The 19,692-nt window shown below is 46.2% G+C and overlaps 1 protein-coding gene and 1 pseudogene across 1 annotated transcript in view; one reads left to right on the forward strand and one right to left on the reverse strand.

Annotated features, from left to right (window-relative positions):
* Positions 1-11,561: 11,561 nt before the first annotated feature.
* Positions 11,562-12,002, reverse strand: LOC102905517 (immediate early response 3-interacting protein 1 pseudogene; annotated as a pseudogene).
* A 6,389-nt stretch (positions 12,003-18,391) lies between these two features.
* Positions 18,392-19,692, forward strand: part of Zc3hav1 (zinc finger CCCH-type containing, antiviral 1) — a 50,303-nt gene continuing 49,002 nt past the window's right edge. Inside the window, exon 1 of the mRNA XM_042273065.2 lies at positions 18,392-18,853. Coding sequence (XP_042128999.2) covers positions 18,546-18,853 — 308 coding nt within the window. The 5' untranslated portion in view covers positions 18,392-18,545. The remainder of the gene's footprint in view (positions 18,854-19,692) is intronic.

The following is a 19,692-nucleotide window of genomic DNA, read 5'->3' on the forward strand; positions in this document are numbered from 1 at the left end:
TATTCCCTTTCCTTCCCTCTTCTCTATTGGGAAGATTTTCTTTTTTATTTTATTTCCTTCCCTTTTCTCTATTGAGAAAGGTCTTTTTCCTTGATTTATTTCCTGTCTTAAGAGCCATTCTATTTCTCTCTTTAAAAATTGTGCAGTTACTGCTTTTTCTTCTAACAAGCATTTTAGCAACTATACATTTTGTTGCTCCTGAGATGGGGAGTTTAAATTCACCTTGATCCTGCCAATCCTGGAGTCCTCTTACCCTGAGAGTGCTTCCCTCCAGTTCTTAAGATGGCTGGCTCCTCTGTCCTTCATCAGTGGATCCTTTGTCCTTCTTCAGGCCATGAGTCCCACATTGGGCACCAATTGTCACTGTTGGTCATGGCACGGGTGTGTGGGTTCCCACGGATCCATGGAAAGAAGACTCAGAGGCAGCTTAAGAATTAATCTAGCCTTTCGTCACTGCAGGGGGATCCAGCCTCGATGGAGTGAAGCACTTTCCCTTCACCCAGGGCATTTTTATTTTCCCTCTATTTACACTTTAGTCAGTTAATTTCCATACCTTCAAAGCAACCAGAAAGGAGCTCACAAAGATAAAATGCCAAGTGCAAATTCCTTAATTTCTCAGGTACCCTAATTTTCCAGGTTTCCTGAACCAAGTTTTGCATGGGCCTTTGATCCTTGGGATGCTCTGAGACAAGATTCACATAGGATGATAAGAGAAACAAAAGGTGTCCATTAAAGAAAGGATGGATTAGGGCTAGGTGCTACTCCCTGGAGCCAGGCCTAGAGTAGCTCAGCAGGAATGTAGCCACAGAACAGTTTCCCAAGGAAGAAAACAGAAGTGTGGTCAACAATGTGCAATTTAGTACATGCCCTCTGTAAAGGAAGGGGATTAAAACCAGGGGCATATGCCTTTAATTCTAGTATTTGGATGTCAAAGGCAGCTGGGTTTCTCTGAGTTTGTGGCTAGCTTGGTCTACATAGAATTCCATATATAGAGAGAGAGTTCCAGGACAGACAGCAGTGCCTAGTGAGACCCTGTCTGTGGTGATATATTGTGTACCCTAATAAACTTGCCTGAAGATCAGAGGACAGAGCCAGCTATTGGATTAGACATAGAAGTCAGGCAGTGTTGGCACACACCTTTAATCCTATCACTTGAGATCTCATGCCTTTGCTTGGGAAGCACACATGTCTTTAATCCCAGGAAGTAATATGGCAGGGCAGAGAAAGGTACATAAGGTGTGAGGAAATAGGAACTCACTCTCTTCAGGCTGAGAATTTGATAGAGGTAAGAACTAGTGACTGGCTGTTCTGCTTCTTTGATCTTTCAGCTTTCACCCTGATATCTGGCTCTGTTTTTTTTTTTTTATATTAAAAGATCATCTAAGTGGAGCAAAGGGAACACTCCTCCACTGTTGGTGGGAATGTAAACTTGTACAACCACTGTGGAAATCAGTAGGACGGTTTCTCAGAAAATTAGGAATCGAACTACCTCAAGACCCAGCCATCCCACTCTTGGGCATATACCCAAGGAATGCTGATTCATACCATAAAGATACATGCTCAGCTATGTTCATAGCAGCACTATTTGTAATAGCCAGAACCTGGAAACAACCTAGATGCCCATCAACGGAAGAATGGATGGAAAAAATGTGGTACATATACACAATGGAGTACTACTCAGCAGAGAAAAACAATGAAAGCATGAAATTTGCAGTCAAATGGATGGAACTAGAAAAAATCATCCTGAGTGAGGTAACCCAAACCCAGAAAGACAGTCATGGTATGTACTCACTCACAAGTGGATTCTAGATATAAAATAAAGAAAAATCAGACCACAGCCCATAGGAAAAAAAAAAGATCATCTAAGATTCTAACAACACCTGTCTAAAAAGGAGGTGGTGAATAAGGAGGGATGTGTTGATGATGCATGTCTACAATCCCAGCTCTCGATATGCATACCCAAGGAAGGGTAAGTCACAGTTCTTTGCCCCCTAAAGCAGCATTCAGTTTCAGAATGAATGGGCTGAAAAGGTGGCCATGTCCTCTGAGGGGAGGCCTTGAATACTTGTCAATAATGTACTGTGATAATTCTGCCAGTTCTTCTCCCAAGTCACTAACAGGGACATAACTCCACATGACACTTGCAGTTCTTTTTAGAGACCTCCAACCAGGTAGAACCAGGCTTCAACAGAGAAATGAATTTCATTTCAAGGTGAGCTAAACATAAAGCAAAGTTAGATTTATTAAAAGCAGAAAGATGCTTCAAGAGAGAGTAAAACACACCTCATAGGACCATTGTGGGTTTCTCAAATTTATTTTATTTATTTATTTAAGATTTATTTTTATTTTATGTACACTGGTGTCTCCTTTTCATCTGTGTCTGTGTGAAGGTGTCAGATCTCACAGAACTGGAGTTACAGACAGTTGTGAGCTACCATGTGGGTGCTGGGAATTGAACCTGGGGGTCCTCTGGAAGAGCAGTCTGTGGTGGTATTCTAATTGTACTGAAATGTGATTTTGATTGTATGTTAATAAATAAAGTTGCCCTGGGGTCACAGCTATTAGAGCCATAGCAAGAGTGTGTCGGTGGTGGCACACACCTTTAATCCCAGCACTTGGTAGAAGAGCTAGGTAGATCTCTGTGTGTTCAGGGATACAGCCAGCAATGGAGACATATGCCTTTAAGACCTGGGGGGCTGTACATATAGGCAGTGATGAGGCAGTCACGTGTTTGGGTTTACAACCAATGAGAAGGCAGAACAAAAAGACTATGAAAAGACATACATACAGGAAGTAGCTCTCTTTCGGGAAGCTAGGAGCACTGCAGGAAGGGTAAGATTTTAGCTCTGAGCTCTGACCTCTCCACTTTCTCTTTTACATTGGTTCTGTGTTTCTTATTTAATAAGACAGTTGGTTACATCTACAGCAGTCAGTGCTCTTAACCACTGAGCCATCTCTCCAGTCCAGGAAACCACTTTCTAACATTGTCCAAAGAGTATGATTTGTTTATTTCATTTGCTTTTCTTCTTAGAAAGATTTCTATTTTTAATTATGTATATGTGTCTGTGTGTAGGTATGTGTATATGAATGCAGATGCCCTCGGAGCGCAGAAGAGGGTGACAGATGGCCTGAGCTGGAGTTACAGGAAGTTGTTCAGTTGCCCAGTGTGGGTACAGGAATAGAACTTTGCTTCTCCACATGAGCAACAAGGCCTTTTAACCTCTGAGCCATCTCTCCAGTCCCAAAGGTATAATTTGTAAGAAGGTTAAAAGTCAAATAAGTTTTCTCAGGGTTGTAAAGAGAACCTCTGAGGGGCGTTTGTTCTGGGAGACAGAAGTAGTGGGAACAGCTTTAGTCCACGTCAGCCCCAAGCAAGCAGAGCCTAACCATTGTCCTTGTTGTCTTGACTGGAGCGTCTCTGGGAGTGCATTGTCTGTCCCGAGTGGGCACTATTTGTTTATCATCTCTGACAAGATGCCTTCCGGGAAACATATATTATATTGAAGGGCCACTCAGTCCCTACTTCAGTGGCATCTGAAGTCTGAGGTCTCCCGCCTCTGTCAGCAGTCAAAGCAAATCAGACCCCACAAAGAGGAGGAGGAGCCTCCTCCCTCTCCCACCCTGTCCTTTTGTCACAGTAATTCCTTATCTCAGAACAATGCAATGCTGGGGAAAGAGGAATATGTAGATGTTTGGGGGACTGTTAGGGACAGGGTCAGAGCTCATCTGATACCCAGAGATCTGAGGCATCCTCATGGTCCTTATGGAGAGCTGGGTAAAACGCAGTCTTCTCTAAGGTCCAGCTTACAGTGGTTCTTTGGGTTCTGGGAACCACCAGTTGCCACTTTCCCTAATCCTAATTATCTATTTGAGACTGCCGTACTTGGATGGTATGCTCCTCCTTGCATCCATCTGATCCTGAAGGGTAAGATCTGGTGAGTATGAAGCAAGCTGAAACATCTGAAATAGTGACTCTACCAGAGAGTGGGGGGAATGGGAGAGATGGGTGCCCCTCCTAAGTATCTAAGGGATGAAGAACTGTTTAACTATTTCACCTCCCAGTAAGCCTTGCAGCAACTAGGATCTCAGAGAATGACCATAGACTACCACCAGGAAGTAGCAGCCTATGCCCAGGCATGAATCCTAAGGCCATGCTTGGCAGTTGTGGATTAGTGAGTGCATGCTTTACTCCAGTCCATCAATAGACAGTCTCGGAGACTCGACTACAACTGCTTACAGTACCACCACTGGTTCACTCACCAGTCCTCTGTGATAATCAAGCCCAGAGTACACCAAAGTGTTTGATAAGCCCACACAGCCTGACGTCAGCCCACTAAACTGATGAGAAAGAGGTGGAGAGCATGAGAGAGCTCCTGGGGCAGGGGACACATGTGTTCCTGAGAGTAAGGGCTAAGGGTGGTGGTGGCGCACGCCTTTAAACCCAGCACTTAGCAGGCAGAGGCAGGTGGATCTCTGTGTCGGAGGCCAGCCTGGTCTACCGAGCAAGTTCCAGGTCAGCCAAGACTACAGAGAAACCCTGTCTCAAAAAAACAAAAAACAAAACAAAAAAAAAATTGAACATTGGAGTTCTGTGGTTCTTAGCATCCTCAGGTCCATCTTACAGAGCAAAGGGTGGCTTCTCACACTCTTCACCGGAAAGCAAGCAGCATTGTTGAACTTGTGAGGGATCTGGGTTCTCACCGAGGACGCCAACTGTGCATCAGCCAGCACCGCTGCTGCCTCCAGACGACTCGACCTCGGTCCATCTTCTGTTGCAATAACAAAATCCCTGAGATCAAAGTCATTCAGGAAGAATCGGAGTGACTCGGCACACAGTTCCTTCAGCTAAGAGCATCTGTCTTCCTCAGGTTTCTGTGGCTGTGGGAAAACCCGGCCCAAGACCAGCTTGGGGAAGAAGGGTTTGTTTTGCTCACACTTGCACATCACACTTGCACATCACACTTGCACATCACACTTGCACGGCACACTTGCACATCACACTTGCACGGCACACTTGCACACCACACTTGCACATCACACTTGCACGTCACAGTTCATCCCTGAAGGAAGCCACAGTAGGGACTTGAGCAGCAGCGTGGAGGCAGGAACTGAAGCAGACTTGGAAGAAAGCTGTTCCCTAGGCCTGCTGGCTTGCCCTCCACTCAGCTTGCTTTCTTATACAGCCCACGACCACCTGACCAGGGGCGGCGCCGCTCACAGTGGGCTGGGGGCTCCTCCATCAGTCACTAATAAAAAAATTTTTAAAAAAAGCCCTACACATTTGCCTATAGGTAATCTGATGGAGGTATCTTCTCAATTGAGATTGTTCTTCTTAAATAACTCTGGCTTTTATCAAGTTGACAGACATAAAAAAAAAAATCAGAACAGCATCCTACCTTGAGCTCATGTTGTGTGGCGAGCCTCTTTCTGAGGAGATGCTACACACAGTTCTACTCACCCCAGAGAGGAAGCCTGTGATCAACCAAAGTACAGATAGAGACCACCAACGTCCAATCTGGTGAACCATGAGTGTTATTGGGGTTACTTACAGAAATACAGGTGAGGGGTTAATCACAGGAGCAGACATGACTCAAATATAGCTGAATCACTGAAGCCCTCCCAACATGGGTGACAGCCCACAAAAGCTGGGAACATGGCGCACACAGCAAAGCCTGCAGGCGCCTCAACAGGTTGAAGATTATCTAAGTGACTCAGTTGGTCTAAGCCCCTTCCAGGCTGGTCCTCCTTCGGGCAGCATGTCTGGTCTCCGTCTTCTTCGCAGCTTGTTTTGTGTGAGAGTAACGCCGCTTTTATTGCCTTCTCTGGTACAGAGTAGCCTACGGAATCTGGTCCGTTTCAGAAACTTCCTGAAGCTATTTTGTGTTGTTTTCCTTCTTGTTGAAGGAGTTTTCCCTGCAGGGTGGAATGTTTCAAACTCTGGAAGCTGTTATACAACAAACAGTTCATAATAAGGCAAGACAGAGCAAGCATGTCACTCAGGTCTCTGTACCTCTCTCTAGTGGAATTACAAATGCCATCATGGGGGTCCCTCTCCCCTGATATTATCTCACCCTATCTCCCTCAAACCCCAAGTAACATTGATATATGAATTTTGATACATCATTTTTTGGGGAGACATACAGATTCAAACTAGAACAAATTAGGTTGCTTTGCATGAAGCCAAGAATAGAAAAGAACTGTGGAGCAGGACCAGATGTGATACAAACAGCCCTTCATTTGGGACCATATCATTTAGGATAGCTTGTAGTCCTGAAAGCATTGGGGGGTAAAAAAAAAATATATGTAATATGAGCCAGTCAGTGGTGGCACATGCCTTTAATCCCAGCACTCAGGAAGCAGAGGCAGGTGGATCTCTATGAGTTCGAAGTCAGCCTGGTCTACATGGTTCACCAAAGCTCCCCAAAGAAACCCTGTCTCGGGGGGGTGGGGGGAAGTGTAATGTGGTTAGGTACAAGACTTGAATCCCATCTACTGAAAGAAACTAGTATTGGCTCAGGACCCCCAAGACCAAGTTCTCAGCACAAAGAGATTTATTTGCCCCAGAGGGACAGAGGGCAGAGAATAAGAGAAAAGACAAAGATAGAGGATGAGGTAGAAGGGGAAGGGGTGTTTGTCCTGGGGTGGAAGAGAGGACAAAGGACTGTCTCTGGATAAACAGACATGGCCCATAGGCAAAGGGTGGTTTATAAAGATAAAAATAAAAGGGGAAACCCGTTAGGATGAGGTGTTTATTTTATTTATTTATTTATTTATTTTTGGTGTTTTCAAAACAGAGTTTCTCTGTATGATTTTGGTGCCTATCCTGGATCTCACGCTGTAGACCAGGCTGGCCTCGAACTCACAGAGATCCACCTGGCTCTGCCTCCCGAGTGCTGGGATTAAAGGCTTGCGCCACTACTGGCAAGCGAGGTGTTTAATTTTAATTGGGCATGTTGATTAGGTGAGCCAAAGAGGGCTTTTGATTGCTGGACTTCAATACTCTGATGGCTGGACCTTGGTGGTCAGCCTCAGGGGGAGAAAGTAGCCAAATAAGGGACAGACCTTGATGGCTAGCTTCAGGAATGTAATCTAATGGTTTTTAGCAAGACAGAGGGAATAGAGGAAAAGAGCAAGGCCTGCCAGGAGTCATGTTTTCAAGCTGGCTAGAGTCCCTTCAATCACCACTTGAGAAACAAAGGCAGGAGAATCATGAGTTCCTGGCCAGCATGGTCTATGCAGGGAAGTAACATCTTAAAACAAGAACAAAAGGCTGAGTTTGCACTCCCACCAACAGTGGAGGAGTGTTCCCTTTGCTCCACATCCTCTCCAACATTGACTGTCATTAGTGTTTTTGATCATAGCCATTCTGACAGGTGTAAGGTGGTATCTCAGAGTCATTTTGATTTGCATTTCTCTGCTGATTAAGGATGTTGAGCATTTCTTTAAATGTCTTTCAGCCATTTGTGATTCTTCTTTTGAGAATTCTCTGTTTATCTCTTTAGCCCATTTTTAAATGGGATTGTTCAGTATTTTGATGTCTAGTTTCTTGAGTTCTTTATATACTTTGGAGATCAATCCTCTGTCAGATGTGGGGTTGATGAAGGTCTTTCCCCATTCTGTTGGCTGTCTTTTTGTACAACCACTGTGGAAATCAGTATGGCGGTTTCTCAGAAAATTAGGAATGGATCTACCTCAAGACCCAGCCATCCCACTCTTGGGCATATACCCAAGAAATGCTCGATCATACCACAAAGATACCTGTTCAACTATGTTCATAGCAGCACTATTTGTAATAGCCAGAACCTGGAAACAACCTAGATGCCCGTCAACTGAAGAATGGATTAAGAAAATGTGGTACATATACACAATGGAGTACTACTCAGCAGAGAAAAACAATGACAACATGAAATTTGCAGGCAAATGGATGGAACTAGAAAATATCATCCTGAGTAAGGTAACCCAAACCCAGAAGGACAAACATGGTATGTACTCACTCATAAGTAGATACTAGATATAAAGCAAAGAACAATCAGACTGCAACCCACAGAACCAGAGAGGCTTTATAGCAGGGGGGACCCTAGGATGACTGTGGCTTATAATAAGTTTTGGTTTTACTCAATTACTGGGCAAACCTCAATGAAACATTTCACTATCACTATTAGGATAAGAATTTATACTGTATCAAGATGATAATAGAAAAATAAATAAAAATGAAACAAACAAACAAACAAAACAAAAGGCCAGGCAGTGGTGGCGCACACCTTTAATCCCAGCACTCAGGAGGCAGAGCCAGGTGGGTATCTGTGAGTTCAAGACTAGCCTGGTCTGCAGGCACCAAAACTACACAGAGAAACCCTGTCTCGAAAAAACCAACCAAACAAACAAACAAATAAACAAAAAACCAATAACAAAAATAAAACAGGAGAGTTAGCCATTCTCGTCCTGCAGATAGGTCAAGAGATTCCATTGCACTATAAATAATGGTTGCTCCCAGGCACTTGGACCTTGTGGATAGTTAGAGGCCAGTAGCTGAAATAATACATAAAAGGAGAGGTGCTGACAGTGTGAAGATCTAGACTTCACTTTACAGGCTCCATCTTAGGGAAAGGGCCACCATCTCAGACTACCTGCTGTACTCAGTTCCAGGAGGGACCTCAGAAATGTGCTATGAACAGATACAGAGCGGTATCCTCCTGCAGGCATCCTGTCTGCGGTTTATGGCCCTTGAAGATATCTAGAGAATCCTGCTGAGCAGTCCAGATAATCCTGTTCAGCGGGTTGTGGTTCCCCACCAAAAGTCTAACCCAATGGTTTCAAATGTGGTTTCTCGCCCAAAGTCTAGACAAATAGTTTCAAAAAAATCACATTGCTCCTTATCACTTCTACCCAATCCCAAGTTGCCAATTCCTAGCTTGTGGTTTTCCCTATAAAAACTCTCTACACCTGGGCTCGTGACCACTGCCACATTTTCTTCCATCTGCCATGTGGTGGCCCAAGTTGAACCTGAATAAAAGGACCTGTATATGCTTGCATCGGAAACCGGCTCTGGCTCCTTGGTGGTCTCTGAAAGTGGCAAGGATGCTGTTATTACTGGAAAGGAAAGATGGGTGTCACTTGGTTCTTCTTTGAGAATCATGCTATGAGTAGATAAGATAATAGTAACAACCTTGTATGCTTATGAAAGGGAAAAATCAGTAGCCATCTTGAGATTCTCCCCCACCCCACCCCATCCCCACCCCGTCTTCTAAAGGTATTTGCTGACCAGCAGTTTCAGAACTGACCAGAAGTTGAACTAATGGGAAGATAAGGCTGGAACAATAAATCTGAATGTATATATCCTGGGTTCAGCAAAAGCAGGACATGGGGAGTAAAAATTTATGTCTCTGTAGATACCCTGAATCCTGTTAGCCATCAGTAATCTCATGCTTATAGTTCAGCCAGTGACTTCAAAGAACTGCCTCACTCCTAGCCCCCTCGTCCAATCCCAAGATATGTGACTCTCTGGATGAAAACCTTTCCTATATAAATCCCATAAAGTGAGTGCTGGCCGTCCTCCTCCACCCGCTATGTCTGTCGCTAGGTCGAGGGTTTGGAATATGGACCAAGCCCTGGGGTTGCTTTGTTATTAAAAAACCTCTGTGTGCTTGCATCGGATATGGACTCTGTGGGGGTCTTGCTTGGTGGTCTTGCAACCTGGGCACAGCACTTAGACCCCTCAGTCTGGTAAACACTGAGATCTACTGAGGAGGTAGCTGAGGGTCAGGGGAATTAAAATACATAGTACTGGAGACGAAGGGACTCTTGCAGGCCCCAGAATGGCAAACATGGCTCTGGCAGGCCTTGCCCTTCCCTGATTTCCTCTGCCTTGCTAAAAACCATTTGATTACATTCCTAAAGCTAGCCACAAGGTCTGTTCCTTTATTTGTCCACCTCCGCCCCCTGAGGGCCAGTACCACGGTCCAGCTATTGAAGTATTGTAGTCCAGCAATCAAAAACCCCCTTTTGGCCACCCTAATTAACCTGCCTAATCAAAATTAAACACCTCATCCTAACATGGGGTTTCCCCTTTTACCTTTATAAACGCCATTTTCCTATGGGGTCACATCTACATCCCCTCTATCCAGAGGCTGTCCTTTATCCCTACAGGACAAGTGCCCCTCCCTTCTCTCTCTGTCCCCCTCCCCTTCTCCCTCCATCTCCTGTCTTTGTCTCTTATTCCCTGTCCTTTGTCCCTCTGGGGCAAGTAAATCTCCTTCATGCTGAGAACTTAGTCTTGGAGTGTCTTGTGCCAATCCTGGTCCGTTCAGGAGATGGCTTATGCTCAGCAGTTAAGACTGTTAGCTGCTCTTGCAGAGGAACCATGTTCAATTCCCAGTACTCGTGTTGGTTGGCTCAAAACCACCAGAAATTCCAGCTCTAGGTGATCCAACACCCTTTCCTGGTCTCCATAGATACTGCATGAGTGTGTGTGTGTGTGTGTGTGTGTGTGTGTGTGTGTGTGTGTGTGACAGCATCTCCAAAATCTTGGGTTCTCCAAGGCAATACAGGTTTCAACTTCACAGCTTCATGCAATTGCCTCACTAGGCCTCCATTCAGGGTCACCCTGACACACACCTGGCCTCAGTGGCTTTCATTAGTCTTGTGGAGAGGAGAGACAAAGTCCATAGCCTCTTTCTTCTATCTTTAACTCCAGAACCACGTGAACAAAGCTGCCTGCCAAGTTCTGCTGCTTACTGGGCCTGGAACATGGCCCTCTCATTCAATTACATCTTCATCAGTTTTCTGTTCTTCAGAGCCTAAAGTTGGCTGTCCTGATGGTGGATCTGTAGACTAGGCTGGCCTTGAACTCAGACATCTGCCAGCCTCTGTTTTCCCAGTGCTGGGATTAAAGGTCTGCACTACCACATCCGGCTCTAAACTTTTTTTTTTAATTCCTTTTCACAAGTTGGAAATTTAGCTGGGTGGGACCTTGTCCAGAGGTCACCACTCCCTTTATTCCATTTCCTAATCTGTTTATCTCCTTGAACACAGCACTTAACTCCATCCCTTTCCTCGGGTTTTATATTTTGTTGCTCCTTTTCATTATAAATCTTCATTGGAGTTACCACTAATAACATACGGCAGTCTATCCTAGGCTGTTTTGAAGTTTCCTCTGCCAGTGGAGTTAATCCAAATCTTGAGCCTCAGGCAGACTCTTCAGACAAGGGCAAAAAGCAGCTGCATTCTTCACCAAAATATCACAAGAATGATCTCTAGGCAACATATTAAAATTCTTCTCCTCTGAAATCTCTTGAGGTGGCCCCCACAGTTCATGAAATCACACTCAACACCACTGTCTTCCTTGTTCCTACTAGGATGCCCATTAAAGCAGTGCTCAGCATTCCACTACTTCCATAACCCAAAGTATCAAAGTCCAAATTCCTCCAAAGAAAAACATAATCAGGACTATCACAGCAATCCCCCAGTGCCTGGTACCAACCTGTCTTAGGGTTTCTATTGCTGTGAAGAGACACCCTGACCAAGGCAACTCTTTTTTTTTTTTTTTTTTTTTAAATAATAGAAACTGTTTTTCTTGTCAACTTTACATTTTGCAAGATGAGCCTGCTAAAACATGGCTATTCCAGTCACAATGGAAATAGTAACGTCTGGGGTACCGCTTTTGAGTCTCTGATTTCCCAATGATGTTCAGCCAAACAACAAAAGCAATGCAACAGTAATTGAGTTTACTGTTATCAATGACACTCTCATCTCCTTTCTTACAGATCAAAATCCTGGCTCCTCTCTGAATCTGCCAATTCCCTGGTCTGTTCCCCAGCCAGTATTCTTAAGGAAGTGCTCCTTGTGCAGTATGGTGATGGCGTTCACCCACAGTAGGGCCGCCTGTGGCCGAGAGTACAGCGTGAAGGTCATGGTCACTCCAAACAGTTCTCAGACTCAACTGGGCCACAGCAACTCTTGTAAGGAAAACATTTAATTGAGGTGGCTCACTTACAGTTTCAGAGATTCAGTCCATTATCATCATGGTGGAGAGCATGGTGGTGTTCTGGCAGACATGGTGCTGGCTACATCTTGATCAGAAGACAACAGGAAGTGGTCTGCGACACTGGGCAGTATCTTGAGCATAGGAAACCTCAAAGCCCACCCCCACAGCTACACACTTCCTCCAACAAGGCCACACCTATTCCCAAAAAAGTCACACCTCCTAATGGTACCACTCCCTATGAGTTTACGGGGATCAATATATTTCAACTACATGGCTGGCAGTTTTAGCTTCTCCTTGATCTGCCCAGCATCTACTGAAGTCTGTAATTCCCCACTGGCTTTAACCAGCAAGGCAGTGGCACATGGGCTCCATCTGTGCTGACTAGTTTTTGGTCAACTTGACGTAAGTTAGGGTTATCTGGGAAAAGGGAACTTCAAATGCAAAAACAGCAAACAAACAAACAAAAAACTATCTCCATCAGATTGGCCAGTGGACAAGTTTGCGGGGTCACCTTTTTTGAATTAATGATTGATGTGGGAGGTCCCAGCCACTTGGGTGGCTCCGCCCTGGCCATGTGGTCCTGGGGTTATAGGAGAAGAGCAAGTTGAGTGAGGAATGGAGAGTGAGCCTGTAAAGCAGCATTCTTCCACGGTCTCTGTTTCAGTTCCTGCTCTGCCTTCCCCTCACGATGGGCTGAAAGATAAAAGATGAAGTAAACCTTATCCTCCCTAAATTGCTTCTGGTCATGGTGCTTGTCACAGTAACAGAAAGCCAATTAGGACACTGCCCGAGGCAGGATTCCTGTTCTCTAGCATCATGCTCTTCCTGATTTGGTCTTCATGAAAGCATGGCGGCGCTCTCTCAGACCCATTCTGTTCCTTCTGTTGATGTTCTCTGGTTCTACTCAGGATCTGCCTCCCCCTCTTCCTCTTCTTCCTCCTCCCCTTATTCTTATTCTTCTCCCTCCCCTCACTATAGCCCATGCTGTCCCAAAATTTTCTTTCTTTTTTTCAATTTTATTTTTTTTCTTTTTCTCCGGAGCTGAGGACCAAACCCAGGGCCTTAGTGCTTCCTAGGCAAGCACTCTACCACTGAGCTAAATCCCCAACCCCAAGTCCCAGAATTTTCTACGCAGCCCAGGCTGACGTCCATCTCCGTCCTCCTGCTGATACAAAAGAAACTCAGTCATAGAACTGATGTTATAAAGGGTTTACTACTAGATTTGCTTAGGAGACTTTAAATCACACAAAGTAGAATCGAGTTAAGGGAATGCTGCCTCCAGAATACCCCAAAGGTAAGTATAATGCAAACCAGGCTTATTAGAGACTAGTAAAATTCAGCATGTTAAAATGTAAATGTTTGCTGGGCCACATGTCTTTAATCACAACGCTCACTCGGGACGCAGAGGCAGGCAGATCTCTGTGAGTTCGAGGTTAGCCTGGTCTACAGAGCAAGTTCCAGGACAGCCAGGAATACACAAAGAAACCCTGTCTCAAAAAAAAAAAAAAAAAGATGAATATTTATTTCCCAGGATTTGTTTACTTTCCTATAGGCTCCATTCCCATAACAAAGAAGAAATCCCTGACCACAAAACCAAACCAAACAAAAACAAACAACCAAACAGAAACAGAGCAGCACGCAGACATTAGGCCCATCCAGCAGCCTAGGCAGGCAGCACAGGTCGCAGCCATCAGTGAGTCTAGGCTGCCTCTAAGTCCCCTGGGTTCTTATCGGGAAAGACTTAGTGCTTCCAGGTGGGCATGATGACCCTGGGTGACATCCAGGTGTCATGAAAAGAACATCCCAGGTGTACTTAAGAAATAACTCTGGAAAGAAAGGAAGGAAGGAAGGAAGGAAGGAAGGAAGGAAGGAAGGAAGGAAGAAGAAGGGAAGGAAGGAAGGAAGGAAGGAAGGAAGAAAGAAAGAAAGAAAGAAAGAAAGAAAGAAAGAAAGAAAGAAAGAAAGAAAGAAAGAAAGAAAGAAAGAAAGAAAGAAAGAAAGCTGGGTGGTGGTGGTGCATGCCATTAATCCCAGCACTTGGGAGGCAGAGGCAGGGTGAGTTCAAGGCAGCCTGATCTACCAAGTGAGTTCCAGGACTGTTACACAGAGAAACCCTGTCTTGAAAAACCAGAAGAAGAAAAAAGAAAAAGAAAAAGAAAGAAAGAAAGAATTCTAGCAACAGCTTTGCTGTATATTTTCCTATCTGCCCAAGCAGCCAGTCTTGCATTCTCCTGTCTCTGTTTAAATTGTTCAAAGTGTAACCTAGGGCCGGGGCAAAAGAGATTAAGGATGGCAGTGTGTGAGAAATGAATATGCCTAAGGTGTATGTAAATTAGTACAACCTTTTACTCAAGGCCTGCTTTTCTTGGGCATTAGCCCCAGTTGGACAAACACTACTAAAAAGCATTTCCTTCACTAAGAGTGAGGAGTAACTTCTCACTGGAAAGGCATTTAATTTCTAGTACACATCCTCATTCTCGCCAACCACTGGGACAAGAAGTGTGTACCACCACCTATCTGGCCCCTTCCGTACTTTTAACTCTTGTCATTCACTCCCTCCCACGAAACTCAACTATAACAGTACATACTACTATGTCAAAAATGCCCTAAATGAAGCCTGGCATGGTGGTGCACACCTTTGACCCCAGTACTTAGGAAGTAGAGGCAGGTGATCTCTGTGATTTTGAGGTTCGTCTACATAGGGAGTTCCAGGCTAGTCAATGCTATATATAGTAAGACCGTATTTAAAAAAAAAAAAAAAAAATCCTAAATGTTTTCCTTTTTCCTCCTTTACACAACTGAGAGTATTCTCTTGATTATGTATCCTTTCTTCCTTCTTTTCTTTCTTTCTTTGCTGTAGTGGAGATGCTGGGGATGGACCTCAGGACATCTGCATACCAGACAAGTCATCTGAGTGGCATCCCCAGCATGCACACTATTTTTCAGGGCTTGAATGGAAAGGAATTGTTGTGTTTTGTTCTATTTTGATTTGTTTTGGTTTTGGTTTTTCGAGACAGGGTTTCTCTGTGTTGCCCTGGCTATCCTGGAACTCACTTTGTAGACAGGCTGGCCTCTAACTCACTGAGATCCTCTTGCCTCTGCCTCCTGAGTGCTGGGATTAAAAGCATGGTCACCACTGCCCCACTTTGTTTTTTGGGGGGGAAGGGGAAGGGAGGGGGTTGTTATCTGCATTTCTAAGTACTCTCATCCAGCTCGACTCTTTGTCCTTTACAAAGAAACCTTTTTACAAAGACTTATTCTACTTACGTATATATGTGTCTGTGTGAATGTACACCACATGAGAACTGGGAATCAAACTCTAGCGCTCTGCAAGGGCAGGAAACACACTTAAGGGCTGTGCCATTTCCCTAGCCAGGACACTTTGTTCCGTAATCTCCTTAATCTCTTTGGAGAGAAGCCACTGATTACCTTGATGTAGGTTCTTAGAGTGTGCTGGCGCTTTCTTGGCTGTGGATGGCTTAACGTGGGGGGGCTGGGAGACTAGGGTGCCTGAAAAAATCAATGGCCACCAAAGCCACCCAGTGGCTTCTCAGTCTGTTATCTTATGCTCAAGAAGAGTAAGGAAACTCAGACGAGGGGTGAGGAAAAGAGCTTTGTTAAGGGAAAATGAAAGGCGCTCCAGGAGAGACGGAGAGGCTCACGGAGGAGTCCTTCATGGTTGCAACTGGATGGAGATTTCAGTCACTTTTTTAAAATTTATTTTTATTTTATGTGTGTCTGCCTGTTGTATTGCTTGTGGAGGCCAGAACATGGCGTGGTTGTGAGAGACCATAAGGGTGCTGGGAATCGAACCTGTGTCCTCTGCAAGAGTAGCAAATGCTCTCAACTGCTGAGCTATTTCTCCAGCCCCCATGATTGAGGTAATCCTTACTGGGATTGATCACTTCTGAGAGCAAAGCGCTGAGCCAGTGAGACGCTTTACTTCACATTCCTTAACTAAAGAGAATACTCCTCCAACGGAAGTGTCTGTGCAAGGCAGACTTTACCTTGATCAGGAGGGTGTCCTCAGAAGAGCTGACACACAGCACAGAGACAGGAAGTGCGCTTGTTTTTTTTTTTTTTTTTGTTGTTGTTGTTTTGTTTTGTTTTGTTTTGTTTTTGACAGTCTATGTAGCCCTGGCCATCCTAGGACTCTTTTTGTACACAAGGCTGGTCTCCAACTCAGAGATCGGCTTGCTTCTGCCTACGGAGTGCTGGGATTAAAAGTGTGTGCCACTAGCCTGGTGGTGGTGGTGACTGAGCCACCCAGGCTGGAGTCCTAGCTCCCAGTGTTGTTAATTGTCTAGTCTTAAAGGGACCGCTGCCGCCACCAGCAGAGAAAAGAGGCAAAGGTGGACTTCAGTCACTCCAGTCCCGAGAACGCAGCAGGGCCTTGGTGCAAATAAAGGTTTTTATAGTGGGTCGGGTGTTTTGTTGTTTTGTTTGTTTGTTTGTTTTTAATATATTCATAGAACCCTTTCGTACGGGGCGGGAGAGATGACTCAGCAGTTAAGAGCACTGACCGCTCTTCAAGATGACCCCGGTTCAATTCCCAGCACCCACGTGGCAGCTCACCACTGTCTGTAACTCCAGCTCCAGGGATCCAACAATCAGTAAACACATGGAACTTACTGAATGGGTCTCTGGAAACCTGTTAGAAAATAAGGCCAAGTGGATTGAAAGATGATTACAGAAGCAAGAAGCAAGAGCCAACAAGCAGCCAGAGGTTTGGCTACTTTTCGTACCAAAGAACCCCGTTCCAGGGAGTCAGAATGGATGGCTGTGAAGAACCACAGCCAGACTGATTCTCATGCAAGTTTCTGGAGAATTTTATTTCTTACTGAGTTGTTTTTAAATTTTAAATTGCATTTATTGAGAGAGAGAGAGAGAGAGAGAGAGAGAGAGAGAGAGAGAGAGAGAGAACGGGAGGGGAGGGGAGGGGAAGGGAGGGGAGGGGAGGGGAGGGGAGATTATGTGGGGGTCAGAGGACAATTTGCAGGAGCAAACTCTCCCTTCCGGCATGTGGGGAGGTCTCAGGGGGTCAAATTTGAGTCCTAGGTTTTAGCAACTGGTATCTTTACCTGCTGAACCATCCTCCTGGCCTATAATCTCCCGGGCTCAGTCTCCCAAGTGCTTATATTACAGGCATGCAATCACCAAGCTATTGATATTATTTTAGTGTTTTGGGGTGTGTGTACAGGCATCCATGCCCTCTTGTGGAGTTCAAAAATATCTCAGGCTTACGTGGCTCACAGTTGTACTCCTGCACCATGACTGCTGATTTTTAAAAAAACAACGTTTATTTCCTATCTGATCAGTGGCCCTAACGATTCATTTCATTTCTGAGCGCCAAAGGAAAAATACTTTTTCTTTTCCAATTTGGGTCTAGTGTTTAGGAGCCTGCAAATTAGCTGAGAATATAGAAGAATCAAAGAAAAGACAACTGTCCTAAATAAAAGTTTTTAAGTTTCAATTTAACAAGGGGAGGGGGCGGAAGAGCAGACAAGGTTTTTTGTGTCTCAATAGGAGAGTCTGGAAGGATATATTGAACTTTTTTTATGCTAATGGCCTGGAGCAGCTGAATCTTCTGGAAGCCCCCTGGGGGATGTAGATGGTTCTTTAATTTCGTCAGCCTTTGCTTTCCTCAAAGGAAATCTAGTAAATACTTCTTTCTGTCTCTACGGTATCTTAAAGGGTTTACCTTAAAAATCATCTTTATTCCAAGCGGGGGAGCAGGATATTTGGGGATATTCTACGCATGCCCGATTGTGGCTTCTTGCTGTCAGGGATTGACTAAGCAGTTGGTTTGGGGCACCAAAATTGGCGATTTTAGTTAGGAGGGCCAGAAAAGGGTCAAAGAGAAGGCAAAGAATCGAGAGAGAGTAACAATCGCGGCTCTCTAAGAGGTGCGTAGAAAGTGCGTAGTACTCCCAGACCTGGCGCAGCGCGATCAGGCCCGGGGAAGACTTCTGAGAACCTGGTTGTCATCCGAGCTCCACCTGTTCGTTCAAGCTATTTCCTCAAGCGCAAATTCGGTTAGTATCCACGTCCTGGGGTGGTTGCGAGGATTGACGACACCAGCAGATCGCCTCGTTTGGAGGAAGCGCTCACCAGGGTCTTTCCGGGGCTGGGTGGGGCGAGCATGAGGACGCCTCCAGTGGCCGCCCCCCGCCAGGATGCGTCACTCGCCTCAGGCTTATCAAAACTCCACCCGAGCCCCACGAACATCGTTACTTCCTCTCTTCCCGGTAGCTGCCTCGCAGTCCCGCGCTGTGGGGCTCTCACGTCTAGCCTGGAACCGAGGGTGTCGCCGCGCCAGCTGACCTGCCGGCATAGCGTCGCTTTCTTCCCACCCACTCTCCCGCGCTGCTGACTTTATTTAAATCTGACCCCAGGACCCGCCGGGTGAGGTCGGGTCTCGCGTCGCCGCTGCCAGAGTTGGAAAGCGAAAGCTCCGCAAACGGCACCGCCCGCGTCCGCCCCTGGGGCCGCCCGTAAGTTTCGATTCTTCGCGAAGCGGTGTCCCGCGCTGCGGCCAGAGCCGCGGCAGCCATAGCGCGCCATGGCCGACCCCGGGGTATGCTGTTTCATCACCAAAATCCTGTGCGCCCACGGGGGCCGCATGACCCTGGAGGAACTGCTGGGTGAGATCGCGCTCCCCGAGGCGCAGCTCTACGAGCTGCTCGAGTCGGCGGGGCCCGATCGCTTCGTGCTGTTGGAGATCGGAGGCCAGGCCGGGATCATTCGGTCGGTGGTGGCCACCACCCGAGCCCGCGTCTGCCGTCGCAAGTTCTGCCAGAGACCCTGCGACAGCCTGCACCTCTGCAAGCTCAACCTGCTGGGCCGGTGCCACTATTCCCACTCTCAGCGGTGAGTGCACCGGGAGTCGGGGAGGTTCTCTGCCGGCCTGGGAGTTGGGGGGGACCGTGGGGCTGCTTCCTGGGGGAGGCCGGGGCGGGGTGGATGTCGCTTACTCCCCTGCAAAACCTCTCTTTCCCTCTCTCCCTCTTCCTCAGACCCCCTAGGCTAGTGGTTCTCAACCTTCCTAAGGGTGCGACCCCTCAATGCAGTTCCTCATGTTGTGGTGACTCCCCAACCATAAAATTATTTTCGTTGCCACCTCATAACTGTAGTTTCGCCACTGTTGTGAATCGTAATGTAAATATCTGTGTTTTCCGATGGTCTTAGGGGAACCCCTGTGAAAGGGTCGCTCGACCCCCAGGTTGAGAACTGTTGCCCTGGGCCAAAGTGATATTGCCTGACAGATTAGGCTGCTTCTCTACCCTTTCCATCTCCCACTAGAATCCTAGTTAAAGTACTCTTGGGCCAACCGGAGTTTGGAGAAGTTGCAGGCAGATCTTTTCCTCCTTGCGACCCTGGTTCCCTGGCGTCTTGTGATCTCCCCAGAACCCCAGCGGTGCTGCGCACCGGCATGTGTCTCTGATGCCACGCGAAGGCCCGCTGTGGCCCTCTGCTCCGACTCCGCACGTTCCTCTCTGCCTCTTTCGTCTAGGGACACCGCGCCACCATGCCAGAATGGCCCTCCTTGAGATTACCACAGTAGTAGTGGCTTTCTAGCTTCCCTGCCTAGTCTGTGTGACGGCCCCGCATAGTGAACAACCGGTTCTTGTGACCCACTCTCGCAAATTGCGTGAAACGGTGTGATTTAACTTCGCAGGCAACTACTTCTGTGCCTACTTGATTCTTTT

Source organism: Peromyscus maniculatus, chromosome 3 (assembly GCF_049852395.1).
Source record: "Peromyscus maniculatus bairdii isolate BWxNUB_F1_BW_parent chromosome 3, HU_Pman_BW_mat_3.1, whole genome shotgun sequence".
NCBI classification, from domain to species: Eukaryota; Metazoa; Chordata; class Mammalia; order Rodentia; family Cricetidae; genus Peromyscus; species Peromyscus maniculatus.